This window comes from Oncorhynchus masou, unplaced genomic scaffold, assembly GCF_036934945.1.
Source record: "Oncorhynchus masou masou isolate Uvic2021 unplaced genomic scaffold, UVic_Omas_1.1 unplaced_scaffold_1947, whole genome shotgun sequence".
Classification (NCBI taxonomy): Eukaryota; Metazoa; Chordata; class Actinopteri; order Salmoniformes; family Salmonidae; genus Oncorhynchus; species Oncorhynchus masou.
In genome coordinates this window covers 68,890-87,804 of record NW_027008441.1, presented here as the reverse complement: position 1 = coordinate 87,804, position 18,915 = coordinate 68,890, and the positions used below count along the sequence as shown (strand labels likewise).

General features: G+C 50.9%; 1 protein-coding gene across 1 annotated transcript; it reads right to left on the bottom strand.

Annotated features, from left to right (window-relative positions):
- Positions 1-1,346: 1,346 nt before the first annotated feature.
- LOC135532618 (uncharacterized) lies at positions 1,347-4,103 on the bottom strand (the record flags this gene model as incomplete). The annotated part of the gene is made up of 6 exons (XM_064960090.1): positions 3,541-4,103; positions 3,079-3,325; positions 2,667-2,930; positions 2,306-2,518; positions 1,892-2,157; positions 1,347-1,574 (listed from the first exon to the last, which is right to left on the bottom strand). Coding segments are annotated over exons 1-6 (1,781 nt in total), but the record flags the coding sequence as incomplete, so codon positions are not given.
- Between the last annotated feature and the right edge of the window lie 14,812 nt (positions 4,104-18,915).

The window sequence follows — 18,915 nt, the reverse complement described above, 5'->3', positions numbered from 1 at the left end:
TTCCTGTCTGTCTGCTGTTAGTGTTTCTGTTTCAGTTTCCTGTCTGTCTGCTGTTAGTGTTTCTGTTTCCTGTCTGTCTGCTGTTAGTGTTTCTGTTTCAGTTTCCTGTCTGTCTGCTGTTAGTGTTTCTGTTTCCTGTCTGTCTGCTGTTCGTGTTTCTGTTTCAGTTTCCTGTCTGTCTGCTGTTAGTGTTTCTGTTTCAGTTTCCTGTCTGTCTGCTGTTCGTGTTTCAGTTTCCTGTCTGTCTGCTGTTAGTGTTTCTGTTTCAGTTTCCTGTCTGTCTGCTGTTAGTGTTTCAGTTTCAGTTTCCTGTCTGTCTGCTGTTAGTGTTTCAGTTTCCTGTCTGTCTGCTGTTAGTGTTTCAGTTTCAGTTTCCTGTCTGTCTGCTGTTAGTGTTTCAGTTTCCTGTCTGTCTGCTGTTAGTGTTTCAGTTTCCTGTCTGTCTGCTGTTAGTGTTTCAGTTTCCTGTCTGTCTGCTGTTCGTGTTTCTGGTTTTGTATAATGTCCCGTTTATTTGTTAAATATTCCCTCCCTGTACTTGCTTCCCTGACTCTCAGTGCACATTCGTTACATCAGGTGAATATCAGGTGAATATGTTTAATTTGACAGTTTTATCTAAAAGTAAACAGCAATAATGATCTAAATCTATCTGAATTACAACGCTTTGAGATTTCTTTACGTAATGAATAGCGCTATAAACGTTTGAAAAAAGTTTTTATTGTTATTGAGAAAATAACATTTTTTAATCGTTCATTATTTCACATTTTTCTGAAAATCACTGAGAAGCATGGTCCTACCCATCCTCCTCTGAGGACCCTCCACACGCACGCGCGCACACACACACACACACACACACACACACAAACATACACACACACACGCACACACACGCACGCGCGCGCACACGCACGCGCACACACACACGCGCGCGCGCGCACACACGCACACGCGCGCACGCGCACACACACACACACACACACACAAGGAAAAGGCCACCATCTAAGTATCAGAACATTTGGTTATAGCCCTGATGCAGATGTAAAGATGTCTGTTGATATTTGCACTGTGAAAGTCCTTTCATATGCAGGTTGGATACTCCGTTGCCAGGGAGACCGTGTGTATAGTATAGGGACACTGTCATACCGAAGTTGAGTAGTAGTTGGGGCGTCAGGGAAGGGGTTGGGGCTGAAGTGTGTGTGTGTGTGTGTGTGTGTGTGTGTGTGTGTGTGTGTGTGTGTGTGTGTGTGTGTGTGTGTGTGTGTGTGTGTGTGTGTGTGTGTGTGTGTAGTGTGGAGGGATCCTGTATTCTAGAATGATTGAAATCTCTCTGTATACTGTAACCTGACCCCTCTCTGGTCGCCAGGTCTCTGCTGTCTTCAGGGGTCGCTGGGCGTAGCAGAGTCAGGACACGGAGGTCTCTGCTGTCTTCAGGGGTCGCAGGGCGTAGCAGAGTCATGACACGGAGGTCTCTGCTGTCTTCAGGGGTCGCAGGGCGTAGCAGAGTCAGGACACGGAGGTCTCTGCTGTCTTCAGGGGTCGCAGGGCGTAGCAGAGTCAGGACACGGAGGTCTCTGCTGTCACACAGGGGTCGCAGGGCGTAGCAGAGTCAGGACACGGAGGACTCTGCTGTCTTCAGGGGTCGCAGGGCGTAGCAGAGTCAGGACACGGGGGTCTCTGCTGTCTTCAGGGGTCGCTGGGCGTAGCAGAGTCAGGCCACGGAGGTCTCTGCTGTCACACAGGGGTCGCTGGGCGTAGCAGTGTCAGGCCACGGAGGTCTCTGCTGTCACACAGGGGTCGCTGGGCGTAGCAGAGTCAGGCCACGGAGGTCTCTGCTGTCACACAGGGGTCGCTGGGCGTAGCAGAGTCAGGACACGGAGGTCTCTGCTGTCACACAGGGGTCGCTGGGCGTAGCAGTGTCAGGTCACGGAGGTCTCTGCTGTCTTCAGGGGTCGCTGGGCGTAGCAGAGTCAGGACACGGAGGTCTCTGCTGTCTTCAGGGGTCGCTGGGCGTAGCAGAGTCAGGACACGGAGGTCTCTGCTGTCTTCAGGGGTCGCTGGGCGTAGCAGAGTCAGGACACGGAGGTCTCTGCTGTCTTCAGGGGTCGCTGGGCGTAGCAGAGTCAGGACACGGAGGTCTCTGCTGTCACACAGGGGTCGCTGGGCGTAGCAGAGTCAGGTCACGGAGGTCTCTGCTGTCACACAGGGGTCGCAGGGCGTAGCAGAGTCAGGTCACGGAGGTCTCTGCTGTCACACAGGGGTCGCAGGGCGTAGCAGAGTTAGGTCACGGAGGTCTCTGCTGTCACACAGGGGTCGCTGGGCGTAGCAGAGTCAGGACACGGAGGTCTCTGCTGTCTTCAGGGGTCGCAGGGCGTAGCAGAGTCAGGACACGGAGGACTCTGCTGTCTTCAGGGGTCGCAGGGCGTAGCAGAGTCAGGACACGGGGGTCTCTGCTGTCTTCAGGGGTCGCTGGGCGTAGCAGAGTCAGGCCACGGAGGTCTCTGCTGTCACACAGGGGTCGCTGGGCGTAGCAGTGTCAGGCCACGGAGGTCTCTGCTGTCACACAGGGGTCGCTGGGCGTAGCAGAGTCAGGCCACGGAGGTCTCTGCTGTCACACAGGGGTCGCTGGGCGTAGCAGAGTCAGGACACGGAGGTCTCTGCTGTCACACAGGGGTCGCTGGGCGTAGCAGTGTCAGGTCACGGAGGTCTCTGCTGTCTTCAGGGGTCGCTGGGCGTAGCAGAGTCAGGACACGGAGGTCTCTGCTGTCTTCAGGGGTCGCTGGGCGTAGCAGAGTCAGGACACGGAGGTCTCTGCTGTCTTCAGGGGTCGCTGGGCGTAGCAGAGTCAGGACACGGAGGTCTCTGCTGTCTTCAGGGGTCGCTGGGCGTAGCAGAGTCAGGACACGGAGGTCTCTGCTGTCACACAGGGGTCGCTGGGCGTAGCAGAGTCAGGTCACGGAGGTCTCTGCTGTCACACAGGGGTCGCAGGGCGTAGCAGAGTCAGGTCACGGAGGTCTCTGCTGTCACACAGGGGTCGCAGGGCGTAGCAGAGTTAGGTCACGGAGGTCTCTGCTGTCACACAGGGGTCGCTGGGCGTAGCAGAGTCAGGACACGGAGGTCTCTGCTGTCTTCAGGGGTCGCAGGGCGTAGCAGAGTCAGGACACGGAGGTCTCTGCTGTCTTCAGGGGTCGCAGGGCGTAGCAGAGTCAGGTCACGGAGGTCTCTGCTGTCTTCAGGGGTCGCAGGGCGTAGCAGAGTCAGGACACGGAGGTCTCTGCTGTCTTCAGGGGTCGCTGGGTGTAGCAGAGTCAGGTCACGGAGGTCTCTGCTGTCACACAGGGGTCGCAGGGCGTAGCAGAGTCAGGACACGGAGGTCTCTGCTGTCACACAGGGGTCGCTGGGCGTAGCAGAGTCAGGTCACGGAGGTCTCTGCTGTCACACAGGGGTCGCTGGGCGTAGCAGTGTCAGGTCACGCAGGTCTCTGCTGTCACACAGGGGTCGCAGGGCGTAGCAGAGTCAGGTCACGGAGGTCTCTGCTGTCACACAGGGGTCGCTGGGCGTAGCAGAGTCAGGACACGGAGGTCTCTGCTGTCTTCAGGGGTCGCAGGGCGTAGCAGAGTCAGGACACGGAGGTCTCTGCTGTCTTCAGGGGTCGCAGGGCGTAGCAGAGTCAGGTCACGGAGGTCTCTGCTGTCTTCAGGGGTCGCAGGGCGTAGCAGAGTCAGGACACGGAGGTCTCTGCTGTCTTCAGGGGTCGCTGGGCGTAGCAGAGTCAGGTCACGGAGGTCTCTGCTGTCTTCAGGGGTCGCAGGGCGTAGCAGAGTCAGGTCACGGAGGTCTCTGCTGTCTTCAGGGGTCGCAGGGCGTAGCAGTGTCAGGTCACGGAGGTCTCTGCTGTCTTCAGGGGTCGCAGGGCGTAGCAGAGTCAGGTCACGGAGGTCTCTGCTGTCTTCAGGGGTCGCTGGGCGTAGCAGAGTCAGGACATGGAGGTCTCTGCTGTCTTCAGGGGTCGCAGGGCGTAGCAGAGTCAGGTCACGGAGGTCTCTGCTGTCTTCAGGGGTTGCTGGGCGTAGCAGAGTCAGGTCACGGGGCCATTGTGTGTCCATCACCGGACACAGGCAAGCGCACCTCAGATCAGGTATCCTGTTATTCAACACACTGCTGTTACTGTCTATTATCTATCCTTTACCCCTACCTACAGTATACTGCTGTTACTGTCTATTATCTATCCTTTACCCCTACCTACAGTATACTGCTGTTACTGTCTATTATCTATCCTTTACCCCTACCTACAGTATACTGCTGTTACTGTCTATTATCTATCCTTTACCCCTACCTACAGTATACTGCTGTTACTGTCTATTATCTATCCTTTACCCCTACCTACAGTATACTGCTGTTACTGTCTATTATCTATCCTTTACCCCTACCTACAGTATACTGCTGTTACTGTCTATTATCTATCCTTTACCCCTACCTACAGTATACTGCTGTTACTGTCTATTATCTATCCTTTACCCCTACCTACAGTATACTGCTGTTACTGTCTATGATCTATCCTTTACCCCTACCTACAGTATACTGCTGTTACTGTCTATTATCTATCCTTTACCCCTACCTACAGTATACTGCTGTTACTGTCTATTATCTATCCTTTACCCCTACCTACAGTATACTGCTGTTACTGTCTATTATCTATCCTTTACCCCTACCTACAGTATACTGCTGTTACTGTCTATTATCTATCCTTTACCCCTACCTACAGTATACTGCTACTACTGTCTATTATCTATCCTTTACCCCTACCTACAGTATACTGCTGCTACTGTCTATTATCTATCCTTTACCCCTACCTACAGTATACTGCTGTTACTGTCTATTATCTATCCTTTACCCCTACCTACAGTATACTGCTGTTACTGTCTATTATCTATCCTTTACCCCTACCTACAGTATACTGCTGTTACTGTCTATTATCTATCCTTTACCCCTACCTACAGTATACTGCTGTTACTGTCTATTATCTATCCTTTACCCCTACCTACAGTATACTGCTGTTACTGTCTATTATCTATCCTTTACCCCTACCTACAGTATACTGCTGTTACTGTCTATTATCTATCCTTTACCCCTACCTACAGTATACTGCTGTTAATGTCTATTATCTATCCTTTACCCCTACCTACAGTATACTGCTGTTACTGTCTATTATCTATCCTTTACCCCTACCTACAGTATACTGCTGTTACTGTCTATTATCTATCCTTTACCCCTACCTACAGTATACTGCTGTTACTGTCTATTATCTATCCGTTACCCCCTACCTACAGTATACTGCTGTTACTGTCTATTATCTATTCTTTACCCCTACCTACAGTATACTGCTGTTACTGTCTATTATCTATCCTTTACCCCTACCTACAGTATACTGCTGTTACTGTCTATTGTCTATCCTTTACCCCTACCTACAGTACACTGCTGTTACTGTCTATTATCTATCCTTTACCCCTACCTACAGTATACTGCTGTTACTGTCTATTATCTATCCTTTACCCCTACCTACAGTATACTGCTGTTACTGTCTATTATCTATCCTTTACCCCTACCTACAGTACACTGCTGTTACTGTCTATTATCTATCCTTTACCCCTACCTACAGTACACTGCTGTTACTGTCTATTATCTATCCTTTACCCCTACCTACAGTATACTGCTGTTACTGTCTATTATCTATCCTTTACCCCTACCTACAGTATACTGCTGTTACTGTCTATTATCTATCCTTTACCCCTACCTACAGTATACTGCTGTTACTGTCTATTATCTATCCTTTACCCCTACCTACAGTATACTGCTGTTACTGTCTATTATCTATCCTTTACCCCTACCTACAGTATACTGCTGTTACTGTCTATTATCTATCCTTTACCCCTACCTACAGTACTGTTACAACACAGAGGCGGATGCAAGATGCAAGCAACGATGGTTTTAATGAATGTAGTTCACAGCAGCAACATGACAAACAGACTGTACTCAGAAGGAATCCGACCCAGGAACTCGGGCGCATCTTCCGATCATAACGTGCTGAGAAAACCAGGGGAGTGTGTCCGGATGAGTAGGAAGGAGCACAGCAGAGAATCCACACAAGAGAAGAGCACGGACACACGACACAACCTCAGAGAAGAAACAACGATCTGACAACAAGAAACACTGGTAACAGAACATATAAAGGGAAGATAAGTGGTTCCAGCTGGCGCAGACAATCAGGCCGAGATTGGGAAACCACGCCCACACAAACACTGGAGAGAGAGAGAGAGAGAGAGAGAGAGACGGAGGCAGTGGATTCATGAACCGTGACAATACCCCCCCCCCTAGGAACGCCTCTTGGCGTTCCCAGGCGAATTTACCTGTCGATTGAAATCATCGATAAGGGAGTGATCCAGAATGTCCCTAGCAGGTACCCAACTTCTCTCTTCCGGGCCGTAACCCTCCCAGTCCACCAGGTACTGGAATCCGCGTCCCCTCCTTCTAGAGTCCAAAATACGATTGACAGAAAAGGTGGTTTCCCCATCAACAAGTCGTGGCGGCGGGGGAACCGGGACCGCGGGTTAATGCGTGCCTGAAACACAGGTTTTATTTTAGACACATGAAAGGTAGGATGAATTCTCCTATACGCCGGAGGAAGCTTGAGCCGGACCGCCACCGGACTAATGATCCTGGTGACTCTGAACGGGCCGATAAATTTTGGGGCAAGCTTGTTCGAAACGGATCGGAGTGGAATGTTCTTAGTAGAAAGCCACACTCTTTGGCCAACGACGTATACCGGAGGCTTCGACCGGTGGCGATCGGCCTTAGCCTTGGTGCGCGCCCCCACCCGGAGAAGAGTCTCACGGGCTCTGCTCCATGCGTGACGGCACCTCTGGATGAAAGCGTGAGCGGAGGGAACAGTGACCTCGGACTCCGTACTGGGAAAGATAGGTGGCTGGTAACCTAAACTACACTCAAACGGAGAGAGACCCGTGGCTGCCACTGGCAACGAATTGTGAGCGTACTCAACCATAGAGAGTTGTTGACTCCAGGAAGAGGGATTCTTAGAAACCAAACATCGCAACACTCTCTCCAAATCTTGGTTGGCCCTTTCCGTTTGACCGTTGCTCTGGGGATGAAACCCTGAAGACAGGCTGACACTCGCTCCCAGTAACCTACAAAACTCTTGCCAAAACTTGGACACAAATTGGGGCCCCGGTCAGAAACTACGTCCATCGGCAGGCCATGTAAGCGAAAGACGTGATCCACGACAGTTACCGCTGTCTCCTTGGCAGATGGTAATTTAGGCAAGGGAATAAAATGAGCCGCCTTCGAGAACCGGTCCACCACGGTCAAAACAACCGTCTTGCCCTGGGAGGGCGGGAGGCCGGTAACAAAATCTAGCGCGATGTGGGACCAGGGTCTCGAAGGGACCGACAGCGGTTGGAGTAACCCATCTGGGGGTCGATTAGAAGTCTTCCCAGTGGCACAAACCGAGCAGGCCAAGACAAAACTGTGAATGTCACGAGCCATCAGTGGCCACCAAAAGCGTTGCTTAACCAAAAAGCTAGTGCGGCTGACTCCTGGATGACACGCTACGTTGGAGCAGTGCCCCCACCGAATAACATCGGACCGACACCCCTCCGGCACAAACAACCGATTAGGCGGGCAACCGGGCGGAGGCGTGACCCCCTCTAAGGCCGTTTTGACCCTCGATTCAACCTCCCATGTGAGTGTGGAGACCACTAGGGTCCCGGGTAGGATGCACTCGGGAGTGGATGGGCGTTCGGAATGGTCAAAAATGCGAGAAAGGGAATCGGGTTTGACATTCTTGGAACCCGGGCGATACGAGAGAGAGAAGTCAAAACGTCCGAAAAAGTGCCCACCGCGCCTGCCTGGAGTTGAGTCGCTTGGCGGTTCTGATATACTCCAAATTCTTGTGATCGGTCCAAACTATAAAAGGTACCCCGAACCCTCTAACCAATGGCGCCACTCCTCCAGTGCTAACTTCACTGCCAACAACTCTCTGTTGCCAATGTCGTAGTTGCGTTCCGCAGGTGATAACCGATGGGAAAGGAACGCGCAAGGGTGCATCTTGTTGTCAGAAGAGGAACGTTGGGAAAGTACCGCACCTACCCCCACCTCTGAAGCGTCCACCTCCACCACGAACTGACGCGAGGGATCGGGAGCTATGAGGATAGGAGCCGAAACAAAGCGGCTCTTGAGTTTGGCGAATGCAGCCTCGGCTGTATCGGACCACCTGAACGTCTCTCTGGGAGAGGTTAAGGCGGTAAGAGGAGCGACTATCTGGCTAAAGTTGCGAACGAAACGCCGGTAGAAATTGGCGAATCCCAGAAACCTCTGTAGGGCCTTACGGGAATCTGGGCTTGGCCAATCCACCACAGCCTTAACCTTGTCGGGATCCATGCGAATGCCTTCAGTCGAGACGATGTAACCTAGGAATGGAACGGATTGTGCATGAAAAATGCATTTCTCCGCCTTGACAAAAAGTCCATTCTCCAACAACCTCTGAAGCACTCGTCTGACGTGTTGAGCGTGTTCCTGGAGAGAAGAAGAAAAAATCAGTATGTCATCCAGGTAAACATATATGAACTGATCAATCATATCTCTCAGCACGTCATTGACGAGTGCCTGGAAAACCGCTGGGGAGTTGGATAGCCCAAAAGGCATGACCAAATATTCGAAGTGCCCTCTGGGGGTGTTAAACGCGGTCTTCCATTCGTCCCCCTCCCTTATGCGAACCAAATGATATGCATTACGTAAATCCAACTTAGTGAACACGGATGCTCCCTGTAACCTTTCAAAGGCGGAGGACATCAACGGTAAGGGATAGGTATTCTTCACTGTGATGTTATTCAACCCACGGTAATCAATGCAAGGACGCAGAGATCCGTCCTTCTTCCCCACAAAGAAGAACCCCGCCCCGCTGGAGAAGAGGAAGGACGAATGAATTTAGATGCCAGAGAACCAGAGATGTATCTCTCCATAGCCTCCCTCTCAGGAACAGAAAGTGAATATAACTTGCCTTTAGGCGGAGACTCACCTGGCAATAATTCTATTGCACAGTCATAGGGACGATGCGGAGGAAGGGAAGCAGCACGGGACTTACTGAACACCTCCTTCAGGTCGAGGTATTCAACGGGCACGTTAGACAAATCCACTGCCTCCTCTAGAAACACAGAATCAGACACAGACGAACAAGCAGACACTAAACAGGACTCAAGACACTTGTTACTCCACATAGATATAGAGTTATGACCCCAGTCAACTCTGGGGTTGTGTTGGGTGAGCCAAGGGTGGCCGAGAACTAATGGTGCAAGGGTGAGTCCATGAGTAGGAATGATAGTGTCTCAGTGTGATTGCCAGAAGTGATGAGTGTGATAGGTTCAGTGGTGTGAGAAATGTTGGGGAGTTCTTGACCATTGAGAGCGTTGACGGATATCTTGTGCGTGAGTGAGGTGATAGGGATCTGGAGTTTGTGAGCGAGCTTGAAGTCCATGAAGTTACCCTCTGCTCCTGAGTCCAGTAAGGCTTGGGTGTCGTGCGTGTGGGTGGTCCATCTTAGTCTTACCGGGAGGAGAGTAGATGATGAGGTCTTCTCTGTGGTGACACCACCCGATAGTAGCCTCATGTTTACTACCGGGCCTGATCTTTTACCGGGCAGGAGTGGATAAAGTGGCCCGCTCTACCACAGTAGAGACAGAGTCCTTGGGATCTCCGCCTCTCCCTCTCTTCCCGGGAGAGCGAGCTCTCCCAGCTGCATGGGTTCGTGAGCGGAAGCTGAACTGGCCGTGTTCCCGACGCTGGCATGCCAGCCCTCCGTGTCGTTATACGGTCTGTTAGGGCATGCTCGGCGGCCAATACGACTCAGACGAGCGTCGACCCTCAGGGCTAGTTCCACTAGTCCATTTAAACTCCTGGGAAGGTCCAGAACATAAATCTCCTTCTGGATCCGGTCCTCCAGCCCATGCAGGAACATGTCCCACTGCGCCTCCTCGTTCCACTGACACTCAGCAGCCAGAGTGCGGAATTGGATGGAGTATTCCGATACTGAATGGTCTCCTTGGCGAAGGTCAGCGAGTAGTCTGGCCGTCTCCCTACCCGCCACGGCCCGATCGAAGACCCTTCTCATCTCCTCGGAGAGTGTCTGGAAAGAGGTGCAGCATGGGTCCTGGTTCGCCCACACCGCCGTTCCCCAGAGAGACGCTTTGCCTGATAGCAGTGTGAGTACGAATGCTACCTTAGACTGTTCATGGTTGAAGGTCCGTGGCTGCAACGAGAAATGCATGGAACATCTCGTAAGAAAGGCTCTGCAATAGTCAGGATCACCTGAATAACCCTCTGGTGTCGGTAGCCGTGGCTCTAGCTGGGAATCCGGCTCTGGCGGGGCGGGTTGAACTGCCGGTGTAGGTGTCGCAGCGGAACCCCTCAGATGTTGCAATTGTTGGGTCAGCTGGGATACCTGCGTCGAAAGGGCTTGTACTGCCCGACCTGTGCTGGAGATGTTCTCCTCTTGTTGATCCATTCTCGTGATACTGCGGGAAAGGAATTCGGTCAGACTCGTTGAACTCGCTGCATCCATGGTCTGGTCAGATCGTTCTGTTACAACACAGAGGCGGATGCAAGATGCAAGCAACGATGGTTTTAATGAATGTAGTTCACAGCAGCAACATGACAAACAGACTGTACTCAGAAGGAATCCGACCCAGGAACTCGGGCGCATCTTCCGATCATAACGTGCTGAGAAAACCAGGGAGTGTGTCCGGATGAGTAGGAAGGAGCACAGCAGAGAATCCACACAAGAGAAGAGCACGGACACACGACACAACCTCAGAGAAGAAACAACGATCTGACAACAAGAAACACTGGTAACAGAACATATAAAGGGAAGATAAGTGGTTCCAGCTGGCGCAGACAATCAGGCCGAGATTGGGAAACCACGCCCACACAAACACTGGAGAGAGAGAGAGAGAGAGAGAGAGAGAGACGGAGGCAGTGGATTCATGAACCGTGACAAGTACACTGCTGTTACTGTCTATTATCTATCCTTTACCCCTACCTACAGTATACTGCTGTTACTGTCTATTATCTATCCTTTACCCCTACCTACAGTATACTGCTGTTACTGTCTATTATCTATCCTTTACCCCTACCTACAGTATACTGCTGTTACTGTCTATGATCTATCCTTTACCCCTACCTACAGTATACTGCTGTTACTGTCTATTATCTATCCTGTTGCCTAGTCACTTTACCTATATGTACATAGCTACCTCAATTACCTCATACCCCTGCATATTGACTCAGTACTGGTACTTCCTGTATATAGCCATGTTATTACCTGGTACTTCCTGTGTATAGCCATGTTATTACCTGGTACTTCCTGTGTATAGCCATGTTATTACCTGGTACTTCCTGTATATAGCCATGTTATTACCTGGTACTTCCTGTGTATAGCCATGTTATTACCTGGTACTTCCTGTGTATAGCCATGTTATTACCTGGTACTTCCTGTGTATAGCCATGTTATTACCTGGTACTTCCTGTGTATAGCCATGTTATTATCTGGTACTTCCTGTATATAGCCATGTTATTACCTGGTACTTCCTGTGTATAGCCATGTTATTACCTGGTACTTCCTGTATATAGCCATGTTATTACCTGGTACTTCCTGTGTATATGTTTCACTGTTAGTCTTCATCTGTTGAATAGGAATCATGTGACCAATAACGCTAGATTGACACACACAACAAAAACTGCCAGAGGCAGTCGACTCATTAACTGGCCTGGTCAGGAGGGTTGACCGTTACGTAACCTTGAAACACTGTGTGTGTGTGTGTGTGTGTGTGTGTGTGTGTGTGTGTGTGTGTGTGTGTGTGTGTGTGTGTGTGTGTGTGTGTGTGTGTGCTTGGTAGCCCTGGGAGCGGTTTTGTTTCATCAGCTGATCAACTGGTGGACTTGGAGCCAGTGGGAAGATACAGGCAACTAGATGATATCCTACATATGATTATATCACCACCACATCACCTATTCTCTCTCTCTCCTGCCCCCCTCCTCTCTCTCTCTCTCATGCCCCCCTCCTCTCTCTCTCTCCTGCCCCCTCCTCTCTCTCTCTCTCCCTGCCCCCTCCTCTCTCTCTCTCTCTCCTCCTTCCTTTCTCCTGCCCCCTCTTCTCTCTCTCTCCTCTCTCTCTCTCTCTCTCTCTCCCTGCCCCCTCCTCTCTCTCTTTCCTGCCCCCTCGTCTCTCTCTCTCCCTTCACTTCTCCTGCCCCCTCCTCTCTCTCAACCTTTCTCAACCCTCCTCTCTTTCCCTGCCTCCTCTCTCTCTCTCTCTCTCTCTCTCTCTCTCTCGCAGTCTCTCTCGCTCACACTCTCTCTCTCTCCCTGCCCCCTCCTCCACTCTCTCTCTCTCTCTCTCTCTCTCTCCCTTTCTCCCCCCTCTTCTCTCTCCCTGCCCCCTCCTCTCGCTCTCTCCCTTTCTCCATGCCCCTACCCCCTCTCTCTCTCAAATCAATTCAATTCAAGGGGCTTTATTGGCATGGGAAACATGTGATAACATTGCCTAAGCAAGTGAGGTAGATAATATACAAAAGTGAAATAAACAATAAAAAGTAACAGTAAACATTACACGTACAGAGGTTTCAAAACAATAAAGACATTACAAATGTCATATTATATATATATATATATATATATATATATATATATATATATATAGTCTCTCTAATATATGTCTCTCTAATATGGTCATACATTGGGCAGGAGGTTAGGAAGTATCTCTCTCTCTCCCACCCTTCCTCCCTGCCCTGCCCTCTCTCTCTCTCTCTCTCTCTCCCTGCCCCTGCCCCCTCCTCTCTCTCTCCCTCTTTCTCCCTGCCCTGCCCCCTCCTCTCTCTCTCTCTCTCTCTCTCTCTCCTTCCCTTTCTCCCTGCCCCCTCCTCTCTCTCTCTCCCTCCCTTCCTCCCTGCCCTGCCCCCTCCCTCTCTCTCTCCCTCCCTTCCTCCCTGCCCCCTCCTCTCTCTCTCTCCCCCTCCCTTCCTCCCTGCCCTGCCCCCTCCTCTCTCTCTCTCCCCCCCTTCCTCCCTGCCCCCTCCTCTCTCTCTCTCCCTCCCTTCCTCCCTGCCCCCTCCTCTCTCTCTCCCTCCCTTTCTCCCTGCCCCTTCCTCTCTCTCTCTCCCTCCCTTTCTCCCTGCCCTGCCCCCTCCTCTCTCTCTCTCTCTCTCTCCCTCCCTTCCTCCCTGCCCTGCCCCCTCCTCTCTCTCTCCCCTCCCTTTCTCCCTGCCCCCTCCTCTCTCTCTCCCTCCCTTTCTCCCTGCCCCTTCCTCTCTCTCTCTCCCTCCCTTTCTCCCTGCCCTGCCCCCTCCTCTCTCTCTCTCTCTCTCTCCCTCCCTTCCTCCCTGCCCTGCCCCCTCCTCTCTCTCTCCCTCCCTTTCTCCCTGCCCCCTCCTCTCTCTCTCTCCCCCTCCCTTCCTCCCTGCCCCCTCCTCTCTCTCTCTCTCCCTCCCTTCCTCCCTGCCCTGCCCCCTCCTCTCTCTCTCTCCCTCCCTTCCTCCCTGCCCTGCCCCCTCCTCTCTCTCTCTCCCTCCCTTTCTCCCTGCCCCCTCCTCTCTCTCTCTCCCTCCCTTCCTCCCTGCCCTGCCCCCTCCTCTCTCTCTCTCCCTCCTTTCTCCCTTGCCCCCTCCTCTCTCTCTCCCTCCTTTTCTCCCTGCCCCCCCCCTCTCTCTCTCCCTCCCTTCCTCCCTGCCCTGCCCCCTCCTCTCTCTCTCCCTCCCTGCCCTGCCCCCTCCTCTCTCTCTCTCCCTCCCTTCCACCCTACCCCCTCCCTCTCTCTCTCTCCCTCCCTCCCACCCTGCCCCCTCCTCTCTCTCTCCCCTCCCTTCCTCCCTGCCCCCTCCTCTCTCTCTCTCCCTTTCTCCCCCTCCTCTCTCTCCCTGCCCCCTCCTCTCTGTCTATTTGTACACTTAAGGGCTTTTTTTAGCATGGGAAAGGGAGAGAGAGGGAGTGCTTACAGTGCCAAAGCAAGTGAAATAATAATAATAATATAAACAATAATAATAAACATAATAATAATAAACAAAAGTTCCAAAACAATTTAAAAAATTAACAGTAAACATCACACTCACAAAAGTTCCAAAAGAATAAAGACGTGAAATGTAATATGATGTCTATGTACAGTAACGATGTGCAAATAGTTAAAGGACACAAGATAAAATAAATAAGCATAAATATGGGTTGTATTTACAATGGTGTTTGTTCTTCACTTGTTGCCCTTTTCTCGTGGCAACAGGTCCCACATCTTGCTAATGTGATGGCACACTGTGGAATTTCACCCAGTAGATATGGGAGTCAAAATGATCAAAATTGGATTTGTTTTCAAATTCTTTGTGGATCTGTGTAATCTGAGGGAAATGTGTCTCTCTAATATGGTCATACATTGGGCAGGAGGTTAGGAAGTGCAGCTCAGTTTCCACCTCATTTTGTGGGCAGTGAGCACATAGCCTGTCTTCTCTTGAGATACATGTCTGCCTACTGTGTTCTTTCTCAATAGCAAGGCTATGCTCACTAAGTCTGTACATAGTCAAAGCTTTCCTTAAGTTTGGGTCAGTCACAGTGGTCAGGTTTTCTGCCACTGTGTACTCTCTGTGTAGGGCCAAATGGCGTTCTAGTTTGCTCTGTTTTTTGTTAATTCTTTCCAATGTGTCAAGAAAAGTATCTTTTTGTTTTGTCATGATTTGGGTCTAATTGTGCTGCTGTCCTGGGGCTCTGTGGGGTTTGTTTGTGTTTGTGAACAGAGCCCTAGGACCAGCTTACTTAGGGGACTCTTCTACAGGTTCTTCTCTCTGTAGGTGATGGCTTTGTTATGGAAGGTTTGGGAATCACTTCCTCTCTCTCTCATACACATTCTCTCCCTCCTCACTCTCTCTTTCTCTCTCTCTCATACACATTCTCCCTCCCCTCTCTCTTGCTCTCTCTCTCTCTCTATATATATATATCTCATACACATTCTCCCTCCCCTCTCTCTTGCTCTCTCTCTCTCTCTCTCTCTCTCTCTCATACACATTCTCTCCCTCCCCACTCGCTCTCTCTTTCTCTCTCTCTCTCTCTCTCTCTCTCCCTCTCTCTCTCTCCCTCCCCACTCTCTCTTTCTCTCTTTCTCTCTCACACACTTTCTCTCCCTCCTTCTCTCTAATTAAGATAAGGCTGTCTGTTATTGAGGAAGGAGTCTGTCTCTGGTTTAAAGGAAGCACAGAGAGCTTTACCATGTTATCATTATCTACAATTAGATCAGACAGAAACAACATTGATTTAATGACTGCAATGACAGAATGTCTCTCTCTCTCTGTCTCTCTTTCTCCATCTCTCTGTTTCTGTCTCTCTCTCACTCTTTCTCTCTTTCTCTCTCTCTGTTTCTCTCTCTCTCGCTCTATTTCTCTCTCTCTCTCTATTTCTCTCTCTCTCTCTATTTCTCTCTCTCTCTCTTTCTCTATTTCTCTCTCTCTGTTTCTCTCTCTCTCTCTATTTCTCTCTCTCTCTCTCTCTCTCTCTCTGTTTCTCTCTCTCTCACTCTATTTCTTTCTCTTTCTCTCTCCCTGTTTCTCTCTCTCTCTGTCTATTTCTCTTTCTTTCTCTCTCTCTGTTTTTCCCTCTCTCTGTTTCTCTCTCTCTTTCACTCTATTTCTCTCCCTTTCTCTCTCTCTGTCTCTCTCTCTCTCTCTCTATTTCTCTCTCTTTCTCTCTCTCTGTTTCTCTCTCTCTCTCTATTTCTCTCTCTTTCTCTCTCTGTTTCTCTCTCTCTCTCTCACTCTATTTATCTTTCTTTCTCTCTCTCTGTTTCTCCCTTTCTCTGGTCTCTCTCTCTCAATTCAACTCAAAGGGGCTTTATTGGGAAATGTGTCTAAGTTGCGACAGCAAGTAAAATTAACAATAACTTAAAGTGAGAAGACACAAAACAACATCAACATTTCAAGTGTTATATTATCAGCTATGTACAGTTGTTTTAGCAATGTGCAAATATTTGTAGTGAGAAAATTAGAAGAAGGAAAACAGGTACATTTTGGTGGTATTTACAATGTTTGTGTTCCTCTGGTTGCAGTTTTCACAGTATTCACTATAGTCTCAATTCTGCTCTGCCTGCATTGTTTGGGGTTCTGCGTTGTACACAAAGTATATTTTTGCAGAATTCTGCATGCAGAAATGGTTGTCCCATTTGTTAATTTTTGGTTGGTGAGCGGATCCCAGACCTCACAACCATAGCGGGGAATGGATTCTATAACGGTTGAAGTATTTTTAGCCAGATCCTAATTGGGATGTCAAATTTTATGTTCCTTTTGATGGCATAGAAAGCCCTTCTTGCCTTGTCTCTCAGTTTGTTCACAGACTTGTGAAAATTACCTGTGGTGTTGATATTTAGGCCGAGGTATGTATCGTTTTTTGTGTGCTCTAGGGCCACAGTTTCTAGATAGAATTTATATTTGTTGTACTGGCTACTGGACCTTTTTTGGAACACCATTATTTTTGTCTTACTGAGATTCACTGTCAGGGCCCAGGTCTAGGTGCTGCTGTAGGCCCTCCTTGGTTGGGAGCAGGTCTAGGTGCTGCTGAAGGCCCTCCTTGGTTGGGGGCAGGTCTAGGTGCGGCTGTAGGCCCTCCTTGGTTGGGGACAGGTCTAGGTGCTGCTGTAGGCCCTCCTTGGTTGGGGACAGGTCTAGGTGCTGCTGTAGGCCCTCCTTGGTTGGGGACAGGTCTAGGTGCTGCTGTAGGCCCTCCTTGGTTGGGAGCAGGTCTAGGTGCTGCTGTAGGCCCTCCTTGGTTGGGAGCAGGTCTAGGTGTTGCTGAAGGCCCTCCTTGGTTGGGGGCAGGTCTAGGTGCTGCTGTAGGCCCTCCTTGGTTGGGGACAGGTCTAGGTGCTGCTGTAGGCCCTCCTTGGTTGGGGACAGGTCTAGGTGCTTCTGTAGGCCCTCCTTGGTTGGGGAAAGGTCTAGGTGCTGCTGTAGGCCCTCCTTGGTTGGGAGCAGGTCTAGGTGCTGCTGTAGGCCCTCCTTGGTTGGGAGCAGGTCTAGGTGCTGCTGTAGGCCCTCCTTGGTTGGGGACAGGTCTAGGTGCTGCTGTAGGCCCTCCTTGGTTGGGGACAGGTCTAGGTGCTGCTGTAGGCCCTCCTTGGTTGGGAGCAGGTCTAGGTGCTGCTGAAGGCCCTCCTTGGTTGGGGACAGGTCTAGGTGCTGCTGTAGGCCCTCCTTGGTTGGGGACAGGTCTAGGTGCTGCTGTAGGCCCTCCTTGGTTGGGTGCAGGTCTAGGTGCTGCTGTAGGCCCTCCTTGGTTGGGGACAGGTCTAGGTGCTGCTGTAGGCCCTCCTTGGTTGGGGACAGGTCTAGGTGCTGCTGTAGGCCCTCCTTGGTTGGGAGCAGGTCTAGGTGCTGCTGAAGGCCCTCCTTGGTTGGGGACAGGTCTAGGTGCTGCTGTAGGCCCTCCTTGGTTGGGGACAGGTCTAGGTGCTGCTGTAGGCCCTACTTGGTTGGGAGCAGGTCTAGGTGCTGCTGTAGGCCCTCCTTGGTTGGGGACAGGTCTAGGTGCTGCTGTAGGCCCTCCTTGGTTGGGAGCAGGTCTAGGTGCTGCTGTAGGCCCTCCTTGGTTGAGGACAGAAGCACCAGATCATCTGCAAACAGTAGACACTTTATTTGTGAGTCCAGAAGAGTGAGGCCGGGTGCTGCAAACCGTTCTATTTGCATTGATCATAGTGTATTTCTGAACTGTTTCAGTGTACCACCGTAGTGAAGGAGGGGTATGAAGTTTTCTGGCTCTCTGTGTTTTTGTTTTTGGTTGGCTAGGTTCCTCAATTCCTTTCTTAGGAAATAGTCTGGGTGGCCATTTGATCAGCAGTTCAGCAGGCTTATGGCTTGGGGGTAGAATCTGTTTAGTAGCCTCTTGGACCTAGACTTGACTCTCCGGTACCGCTTGCCGTGTGGTACCAGAGAGAACAGTCTATGACTATGGTAGATGGAGTCTTTGACAATTTGTAGGGCCTTCCTCTGACATCGTCTGGTATAGAGGTCCTGGATGGCAAGAAGCTTGGCCCCAGTGATGTACTGGGCTGTTCGCACTACCCTCTGTAGTGCCTTGCGGTCGGAGGCCGAACAGTTGCCATACCAGGCAGTGATGCAACCAGTCAGGTGTGCTTGGACCATGTTAGTTTGGTGATGTGGACACCAAGGAACTTGAAGCTCTCAACCTGCTCCACTGCAGCCCCGTCGATGAGAATGGGGGTGTGTCTGGTCCTCTTTTTCCTGTAGTCCATAATCATCTCCTTTGTCTTGATCACGTTGAGGGAGAGGTTGTTGTCCTGGCATCACACGGCCAGGTCTCTGACCTCCTCACTCTGACCTCCTCACTGTCTCGTTGTTGTCGGTGATGAGGCCTACCACTGTGTCATTGGCAAACTTAATTATGGTGTTGGAGTTGTGCCTGGCTGTGCAGTCATGAGTGAACAGAGAGTACAGGAGGGGACTGGGCACGCAACCCTGAGGTGCCCCTGCGCTGAGGATCAGCGTGGCGGATGTGTTGTTACCTACCCTTACTACCTGGGTGTCGGCCCGTCAGGAAGTCCAGGATCCAGTTGCAGAGGGAGATGTTTAGTCCCAGGGTCCTTAGCTTATTGAATGAGCTTTTAGGGCACTATGGTGTTGAATGCTGAGCTGTAGTCAATGAATAGCATTCTCACATAGGTGTTCCTTTTGTCCAGGTGGGAAAGGACAGAGTGGAGTGCAATAGAGACTGCATCCTCTGTGGATCTGTTGGGGCGGTATGCAAATTGGAGTGGGTCTAGGGTTTCTGGAATGATGGTGTTGATGTGAGCCATGACCAGCCTTTTAAGCA